A 9,780-nucleotide genomic window follows, 5' to 3' on the forward strand; every position below is an offset into this window, starting at 1 on the left:
ATTTTAGTAATCTTTATTACCACCACCTCAAAATAACGGAACAAAAAATATAGGCCTACATGACAAAATAACATTTGATATCTATAGAGTTGTAAAAAAAATGTGCAAAGAAATACAATGGTGCCAATTCCTTTGCACCCAAATATCTAACTATAACTAAATTGACAAGCCTTAAAATGATGCTAACCTTATTCACAAATAACACTATGAAACAGATGAGTCTACTTTTACTTGGTTTAGTTCAGAGATTTTGGCACACGACAATTGGCAACATTGTCTTGTAAAACCTTAAATTTATTAAGCTGAGTCTTGGCCAAAAGTCGTTCTTAGTAGGTAATCTATAAAAGCTAACGACAGATCGAAGCATTCCCCTTAAATGGTTGTAATTAATACAATACCGTATTATATTGTTTTTAACTGCGGACCGTAGATGTTTATATTAATTGTTATAAGTATTATCAGTGTGTGCCTTGTATATCAGTAAATATGGACGTGTTTGCCCGATGGAGATTTTTTGTAGCGCTTATATTATTCGAGCAAGTATTGGTAAGATAAATATTTGACGGCCGAGTGGCGCAGTGGGCAGCGACCCTGCTTTATGGGTCCAAGGTCGAGGGTTCGATTCCCACAACTGGAAAATGTTTGTGTGATGAACATGACTGTTTTTCAGTGTCTGGGTGTTTATCTGTATATTATAAGTATATATGTGTATTATATTCATAAAAAAATATTCATCAGCTATCTTAGTACCCATAACACAAGCTACGCTTACTTTGGGGCTAGATGGCGATGTGTGTATTGTCGTAGTATATTTATTATTATTATTTATTATTGATTGTTTTCATATGGTTATATTATTTATAGCGAATTAGCAATGAGATGGTTGCGATTAACTTTCGTGTATTTAGAAAGATGTGATGTCGACGCTGCATTTATCACAATAAACAACAGTTTTTATTAATTTTAATAACTTTGTGTAGGCACTAGTTAATGCAAGAACATTAACTTACCCTCTGAATGATGGCAATGAAATACCGGCCATTGCATTGGGGACTAGCTTGGGACATCTCTCTGATGTAAGTACATAAGCTTTATTTCTCTGTTTAGACTTACTTTAACACCATTAAAAAAACATCTGCCTAGCAGTTCGAGATTGTTCGAGATATTTAACCAGTAAATATATCCTTGCATTAATGGCGAAGAAAAACATCGTGAGGAAACCTGCATGCCTGAGAGTTCTCCATAATATTATCAAAGGCGTGTGAAGTCTACCAATCCGCGCTTGGCCAGCGTGTACTACGGCCTAAACCCTTCTCATTCAAAGAGGAGACCCGTTCCCAGATGTGGGCCAGTAATTGGTCGTTAGATATTGGATTATTCAGTACCAGCCTGGTGTTAGATAATTGGCGTTGTCTACCAATAAACCCACAGATAACATATACACGTATATACACTGTTACACACTAAAAACCGCTGTAGTTATTACTTACAAGTGACTCTTTGTGTGTATACTCACCAAAGTTTACCAATTCTTAGTAGAGCAACGTGTAAGTTAAAAAATAATTTCTCTTATGAGATATAGCAGTGGGAAATTAATAGTCTGAAGATTATGATAAGATATATATATCATCATAATTTTGTGAAATATTTATTGAATAAATCGTTCTCTTAGTATTACTAATTTAGTCGAAAGATCATATTAAGGTCATATTTTGAACATGTAGTATCCATAAACTTATGTATAGTATTATGTTACAAACACACAGGGTACGAGAGTCTTGGCAGTGAACCACTCGCTTGCAAGAGCAGTACAATGGGCACTAGAGACCGGGTATAGACATATAGACACTGCCGCACTGTACCGCATAGAAGACGAAGTGGGCCTCGGAGTTCGTGACTATTTGAGAGACAATAATGCACAGAGACAGGACGTGTACATAACTACTAAGGTAATATACATTATATAATATTACATTTATTATGTGACTTTTATTAATAGTAGCGCAAAATTACTGTGAACACTTGAAGCAGCAGTTTTGGAATTAGCTGATCAGTATTGTTACTCGTTTTATGACAAGTACATTGAGCCAGGGCACACGCACTAACATTTAACCCAAGAGTTTATGAAGTCCCACACTTTTTTCCAGAGGTCCCACCTTATATCTTAATTAGCCGGTAATTCAAGCTTTAAACCCCAGCTATTCTAAAAATGCAATTAGCTTCATTATTCGATAAATTATATCGATATAATTCTTTTTATCTCGTTATTTTTAATTCGATCTAAACATCGGTCTTTATCGCTTTTTGAGCAACAATGAGTTTTCTTTACTTAGCCTATTGATAGATACTAAGTGTCAGAGCAAGTCATAAATAAGTAATGGAGGGGTCCTTAATCACCATCATCACCATATCAACCTATTACCGACCCACTACTGGGCACGGATCTCCCCCCACAATGTACTTTGTTTGATAAAAATGGTTCTAAGCATCTATATAACTAATACAGACACCCCTTATGTCCCAGAAGTATATTTTGTATAAATTTCGACTCAATTTGATTACCGTTACCATAATTAAAAACCACATCTTATCTTATTTGCTCAATAGTATAATCAGCAAACCATTTTATGAATGTTATTAATAAAATTGTTTAGATTTAATTATTATATCTCTGAATTCTCACTTATTAAGATAAGTATTCGAACGAAGTTTTCATTGTAGTGGAGTTTGTCTTGGATTTAAAATGAGGTATGTTTTATTAAGATGTAATCTCGGAACGCTGAGATGTCTAAGGAATGCACTTATTGCGAAACCACGAGCGCCTTGCATAATACAATCTAGCAGATTTTTTATTCTCACAACCATAAGTTCATGAAAATTCATGGAGCATATAACTAACAATATAAACTTCTACGATAACCTATTCAATATTGGTCATTGGCGCTGTGTCTTTATTCAAACCTGTATTTGTTACTGTGCTTTGTTTATAGTAATAGGTAATTGACGGTAAGTGAAAAACAATCGCCTATAAACAGAGTTCTTCGCCGGGTATGTATGGAAGATATCCTACAAAGTGCTACCCGGTGTCCATCAATCTTAAGTGTCGCTTGTAAGCCTCAGTTGCCTGTTATTACACTAGCAACACTGGCGTCTTAAGACCGCACAAAGCACTGCTGCTTAAGGGCAAAAAAAAAAACATTGCTGTAGTACTATGCCCGGGTGAGCTTTGCCACTAGTTATTTTTTTGATAGTTTGTTCAGTTTTGAGTACCTACTGAAAAACAGGGTGGCCGCTTGCAGACCGTAGGTGACCTTTGTTTGGTTTTTTGTTCTTTCTGTTTTAGTCGCGATTTCGATCAAGTAGCGTTATCTTCTCATCTTCTTCTTCTTCTTTGAGTCCTTCAACACCTGATGGTGCATAGGGCGAAGACTACTTTTGCCATCCAGACCTATCCCAAGCAGACTTAATCGTGGTCCAAGCTAAGTTAGAAGCCTTCATTTCCGCTACCAGAGACCGTTTCCATGTTGCCTTTGGATATCCACGCCTTAGTTTAACCCCCCCGCTACCATCGGATGTTAGGCGTAAAACGTGACCAAGAGTTCCATTTTCTACGCCGTATTTGGTCAAGGATAGGGCTTTCCTTAGCAAGGGCCCAGAGATCAAAATTGGAAATTGTTTAAGGCCAAAAGATACCAAAAATGTAGGTAAACTTTAACAAATGTAACACTTGTTTATGAAGACTTGCAACTTATTGACAAGTTTGGGAGAGTGCTTCCAAGTTTCGCAGCCATATAGTAGGTCACTCTTAACGTTACTATTAAATAGGTCTAGGGATCTACGATCTTAGGGAATATAATTTACTACCACTACTAGTAAGTTTATTTAATCGAAAAATTTTCTTTTCTGTACAGCTATGGAATGATGCCCACGAAAGGAGTGAGGTTATTCCAGCTCTGACAAGGTCATTACAAGAGTTGCAGATGGACTATGTAGATTTGTATCTGATGCATTATCCCATGGCGTATACGGTGAGTTTATAATAGACTAACTGTTGTCCGCGTTGTTTGCGTTTGCGTTGTGCGTCCGCATCTATTACGGGTTTTTTACAAATCCCGTGGGAATCTCTGTTACTCTCCGTCCTTTCTACTAACTCTTTTCCAAAATCACGTTGATTAGCTGCTTAGTTAGGGCATTAAGGATGGACAAAGAACAAACAAGCAGACTTTCCCATTTATTATATAGGTAAGGACTAGCTAGTGCCTGCATTTTGGTCTGCTTGGAATTTGGTTACAGGCATACAACAGCGGAATATGTGTATGTGTGTGTGAGTGAGTATTTTAGAATGTTTTATCTCTGTGTAATATTGACCGTTTCAGAAACGTTAAATTACAGAAGACCACTCTTTGAAACAAGGAAAAACAATTCCTAAACTTATTTATGAGAACACAAAGGTGATTTTATCGAAGCTTTAACAACAGAACAGAGCCGACTGGTGGGTGTATTAAAGTTTGCCTTTGATTACAATAATTACTGTGTCGATCAAAGTAACTTGTTTCAAGGCGAACGTGTTGGCAAGATTCTTAGATGTTTCTTATTGTATCTGCAATGGCGTTTTATTGTTTTTATATCAAGTTATGTTATGTATATACCGGCCTTGTTTTGAAAATCCAAGAACGGTTAACACGGTACCTAGATTTTATTTTATGTTAGTTTCGGGCCTTTAGTTTTAAGGATTAGTAACCTTAAACTGGGTAGCCCATTAGATTTCCCTGTCGTGTGGAAACACTATAAGAAAAATCGACCTAATGTCAGTAATGTTAGATCGATTTTAAAGTTAAACTGAACAACTGATTTTGATTTTGCAAACGTTCCGTCAAAGTGTAGGTACGGGCTGTATTTGCGTGGATGAGATATCCGTATAAATCGTATACTACTTATTATTCTACTAATAAATCAACACCGAGTTGTGGACAGGTTTTTAAGTTCGATCTTAGCATAGATTGACTAAATTTCGAGGACCTTTTTTAGATCGAGCAAATATACAGGCTATAATGTCTTGATTTCAGAAAGACGGCGTAATAAGTGAAACGGATTATTTGGAGACGTGGAAAGGTTTAGAAGATGCAAAAGAGCTAAACTTGACTAGATCAATAGGAGTGTCCAACTTCAATATAACACAAATACAAAGGCTGTGGGATAACTGTAGAATCAAACCAGCTGTTAACCAAATCGAGGTCAGTGAGCAAGGCTCCATTCATTAAAATAATAAGTACTTAAAAACAACATAATTCAATACTCTTATTAAAATCAAATTCAAAAGTTCTTTATTCAAATAGGCCTATTACAGGTTTATACTAATGGTTTTCATGATTTGTTTCCGTTATTATTAGGTTAATGAGCCTTCTTCGGTAAACGAATCAAAATAAACTTAGACTGGTTTTATTATTATTTTTTCTATTGATTTAATATATAACTATTAATTGTTAGCTCACTGTTCCCATCACACAGTGATAATTAAAACGTAGTAAAAATTATTGAGAGATATTTCCATGAGTTTATTCGGTACTTTATTTTAATGGAGTGTATCAATGACACGATTTTTTGTATAGTTATAATTGACGTCACAAGCAGATTTTCACCCGGCTAAGTTTGTTGTTTGTTTGCTTGTCATAGACCAGGACGCGTTTGGAACCCTTTTAGCTTCAGTTTTAACTTTACGAATATGATTATCGCCATCATCTCACTACCGTGTAATTCTCATGTAATGCACGTATCTTAAGTGCCACCTATGGGCCTACTTGAATAAAGATATTTTTGACTTTGACTTTGACTTTGATTCCCTGATGGTAAATTTGCCATTACCTGTTGCCTAAACAGAGAGAGACACACACTCAGGGTATGAAAGGAACACATCCTGAATAGTGCCGCTCTGGGTTTCACCAACCAGAGGCGTATTTGTTAAGACTCATGTGCCTGTAATCACCGGCAACCCCTTTTTTCGAACCGGAAGAAAGCAATGACGGCCGATTGGCGCAGTTTGCAGCGACCCTGCTTTCTGAGTCCAAGGCCGTGGGTTCGATTTTCACTACTGGAAAATGTTTGTGTGATGAGCATTAATGTTTTTAGTTTTTGGGTGTTTACATGTATATTCTAAGTATTTATGTATATTTTCATATAAATATTCATCAGTCACCTTAGTACCCATAACACAAGCTACGCTTACTTTGGGGCTAGATAGCGATGTGTGTATTGTTGTAGTATATTTATTTAATACTGCTTGGCAGTAATAAGCATAGCCGCAGTACTTCTCCGAACGAGATCTGTCACAGAAAGCTCTTCTACTTCTAATTTTGTAATACACGATTCTCATAACTTGACCAAATTATAAAGACCCATAAAAATGTCCCATAAAAATAACTTCTAATATTTATTATTTAATATTTGACTAGTTTTGAAAAACTAAAATTTAAATTGAATATGTATTAAACACAGGTGAATCCTACAATAACTCAAGATGAACTAATAAACTGGAGTAAAGAACATGGAGTGGTTGTTATGGCATATACGCCATTTGGAAGTATACTCGGGCGGAAAAGTGATGCACCTCCACCACGCGCTGATGATCCGTACCTGATGTCTTTGGCTCAAAAATACAATAAAACTGTGCCGCAAATACTGCTGAGATATTTGGTGAGTATCGTATTTATATCCATACCATCTGAATATAAAATTTGCAAAGTAGGAATCGTGGAGTCACCATATCATAATCATGAGCTACCTGGCCCTAATTAGCAGCAACGGGTTTCAGTTCCATATATCTTGTTTCTCGTTTTAAGAAGAACTGTAAACATGTGTTAAATAATATTACCAACAGAAAATTAATGATGAGAAATATTTTTCTGCATTTAACATAATATTTCGATCAAAATTGTACAAACCGTATATAAACCCGAAATTCCCCCTTCTATGACTTTCGTGGTATAAGTACTTTGCCATTTCAACCACGGTCGTGCTAATTCAGATGGTTACGGCCGCTGAAAGAATACGTTTTAACGTCTGTGTTAAGCAATAAACATTTGTAACAGCTTTGTAAAAGCGCAGGAAGATTACTATCATCGTTTAAAGCAGTATTATTTTAATAATAAGTATTACAATCTTAAAACAAATTTCAACCGTATATTACTGTTTTATGCGATGGCTAAATTCCCAATATGGATTTATATAAGTTTTTTTTTTTAATATCATCATTATCTTCTTATCAACCCATTACCAGTCCACTACAGGTCACTGGTCTCCTCCAACAATAAGAAGGGGTTAAGGGTGTACCCACTAGGCTATCACCACCTCTCCGCTTTCTTTATTGAATATAAAGAATATCTTATCACATCAAATTAACGCGCAAATTTGTAGGTGACATAATCTTTATCTACCTCATAATATGAAAAACGGGAATACCAAGAATTTGCGCGGAGATTAGATTTTTCTTTTCTTTCTTTAGAGAAAAAAATTATTATGCTGCCTATTAGGGTCAAGGCACCAGTGTTAAGACCTTTTAACCTTTGGGACGTCAGAGCTCTTGTTGACCTTTGAACCCTTACTAAACCTATTCTCTGTATACCTATCGCAAGGGCGTCTCGCCACTAAATCAACACTGAGTAAGCCCAATCAATTTGTCAGCCTTCAAAGGTATTTTAGCAGTTCCGTAATTTTCTAATGTTATTAATAAAAACCGCATTCTATTGTTTGTTGGATTTGGAAGTACGTAGCACTAACATTTATTAAAGAAATTTTAAGTATATTTATTTATTTATTTGCGTGATTCTTGTTGTTTAAGGAGGGTACTTTTTTTTTCAGAGTAAGTTCTCAAAGAGTCCTTTCTTGAAACTGTTAATACTTAATAGGAATAATATTGTTATTATGATGGTATTTTTAAAATGTGTGACGGTGAATAACGGAGAAAAGATGTAAATTTGCATAATATTGGTTAAACTAAGCTTCTATAGAGACTATTAATTTAACAACCAAAATATTTATTCGTTTGTCCGAAATGGACGATGCACCACGCTCCGTTGCGTCGTTTTCAGGATTTAAAAATAGCAGAAAAGAAACTCTTATAATGTGACTTGGTCCGCCCGTCATAAGATTATAGTCCAATGATACAAGAAATTTGGTACACATAATGCTTGGTAAACTTTATACAAGCAACCAATTATATGAGCTTAATATAAGCTTAAGAATTTACATTTGTAAATAGATTTGATAGAGCTGTTTATGTCACCAGGAAACTTAACGATTTTTCAGAAATCAGCGATAATCCTAAGTTTGGCTTGGTTCTTTAATGACTCATTTTTGCTCACATTTCTTAATCGCCGGTAAGAATCAGTTTTCTTTTTTAATTTTCAGCTGGATCGGAGGCTGGTCGCAATTCCCAAGTCAACAAATAAGGAACGAATTACACAGAATTTTGATATAACAGACTTTTCACTGACATCTGCCGAGGTTGACGAGCTATCGAAATTTAATAGTAATTATAGGCTCCGAACACCCGTTAAGTGGTATCCCCATCCACATTTCCCATTCGAGAAAAAGAACCTCACTGCTGCTGAAATAGAGTACATTATCGCTAACAGCAAGGAAGATTAAAGATGCGAAAATAAAATTTGGAGGCAGAATTTCATATTACAAGAATGTGACAGGTATTTATGGATTTATTTCGACTCAAGGATTTACTGGGAAGAACCATGATGGAAAATTGATTTCCTGATAATAAATCCCTATTAAGTAAGTCTTAAAGACATTTTGTAAGCATTACATATATTACCATGTATTACTGCGTAGGTATATTGTAACCATTTTGTAATAAAAAAATAAGTTGTTTAACTTTGTTTCAACTATAATGATCATGCCACATGCCGTTGAATATTTTGATACGAATACGATGCAGAAAAACGGGAGCGCAGAGCCTATTTCTTATTTAGGGCTGGTACTGGGAATTCCTGGAGAGAAAACCCGGTAATATTTTTTTTACCTCACATTATTTTCGAGCAAAAACCGTTCGCGCAATCAGTTAATTTAATGTAAATATACTACGACAATACACACATCGAAAGCAGGATCGCTGCCCACTGCGCCAGTCGGCAGTCAACCGTTGTAGGTGGGATTACTTATCTTACTACATTTTTACTCAAGTAGACAATAAAACAAACACAAATTGTTTCTATATCTCTTATAGGAGCAAGTATATCAATAACTAACGGAGGTTATAGTAACCAAGGGCAACTAGACCGTACCATCGCATATGTCTGTCAAGACTGGTATTCAATCTAAATACAGTGGTTTAGCTTTGGCGTTGATATATCAGTCCGGTTGGCTGTGGCGGCATATACAACTCCATAACTGGATGCGTGAGTAAATAGACCTCGTTGTTGTGGTACTAAATAATGATTTTACTGTCCTTCCTTGGTTTTGGGAATACTGTAAACCAGTCCTTTACTACACAACTATAAATTTCCGAAAACGATTACATGCTACGAATAAGCTTTAGAAGCAAAACTAGGTGAGTATATTTTCCAAATTGGCTCTTTCATTATTATATCAACCCATTACCGGCCCACTACAGGGCACGAGTCTCCTTCCACAATGAGAAGGGGTTGAGGCCGTAGTCCCCCACACTGGCCCAGTGCGGATTGTTTGTCTTCACACACCTTTGTGAAAATTATGGAGAACTGTCAGGTATACAGGTTTTGTCCACGATGTTTTCCTTCACCGTTGAAGCAAGTA

At 35.9% G+C, this 9,780-nt stretch overlaps 1 protein-coding gene across 1 annotated transcript; it reads left to right on the forward strand.

Moving 5' to 3' along the window:
* Positions 1-475: 475 nt before the first annotated feature.
* LOC120629297 (aldo-keto reductase AKR2E4-like) lies at positions 476-8,880 on the forward strand. Its single transcript, XM_039898200.1, has 7 exons — positions 476-546; positions 981-1,076; positions 1,767-1,949; positions 3,912-4,028; positions 5,067-5,234; positions 6,493-6,690; positions 8,404-8,880. Exons 1-7 carry the CDS (start codon positions 487-489, stop codon positions 8,641-8,643), a joined length of 1,062 nt encoding a protein of 353 aa, XP_039754134.1. The 5' UTR covers positions 476-486; the 3' UTR covers positions 8,644-8,880.
* The last annotated feature ends 900 nt before the right edge of the window (positions 8,881-9,780 follow it).

Source organism: Pararge aegeria, chromosome 14, assembly GCF_905163445.1.
Source record: "Pararge aegeria chromosome 14, ilParAegt1.1, whole genome shotgun sequence".
In the NCBI taxonomy this organism is placed as follows: Eukaryota; Metazoa; Arthropoda; class Insecta; order Lepidoptera; family Nymphalidae; genus Pararge; species Pararge aegeria.

What these genes read in the sequence shown, in the direction of transcription:
- LOC120629297 (XM_039898200.1), top strand. Translation starts at nt 487, where the DNA reads ATGGACGTGTTTGCCCGATGGAGATTTTTTGTAGCGCTTATATTATTC. An exon ending in TATTATTCGAGCAAGTATTG is followed by an intron (nt 547 to 980) that starts GTAAGATAAATA and finishes AACTTTGTGTAG; the next exon opens with GCACTAGTTAATGCAAGAAC. An exon ending in ACGTGTACATAACTACTAAG is followed by an intron (nt 1,950 to 3,911) that starts GTAATATACATT and finishes TTTTCTGTACAG; the next exon opens with CTATGGAATGATGCCCACGA.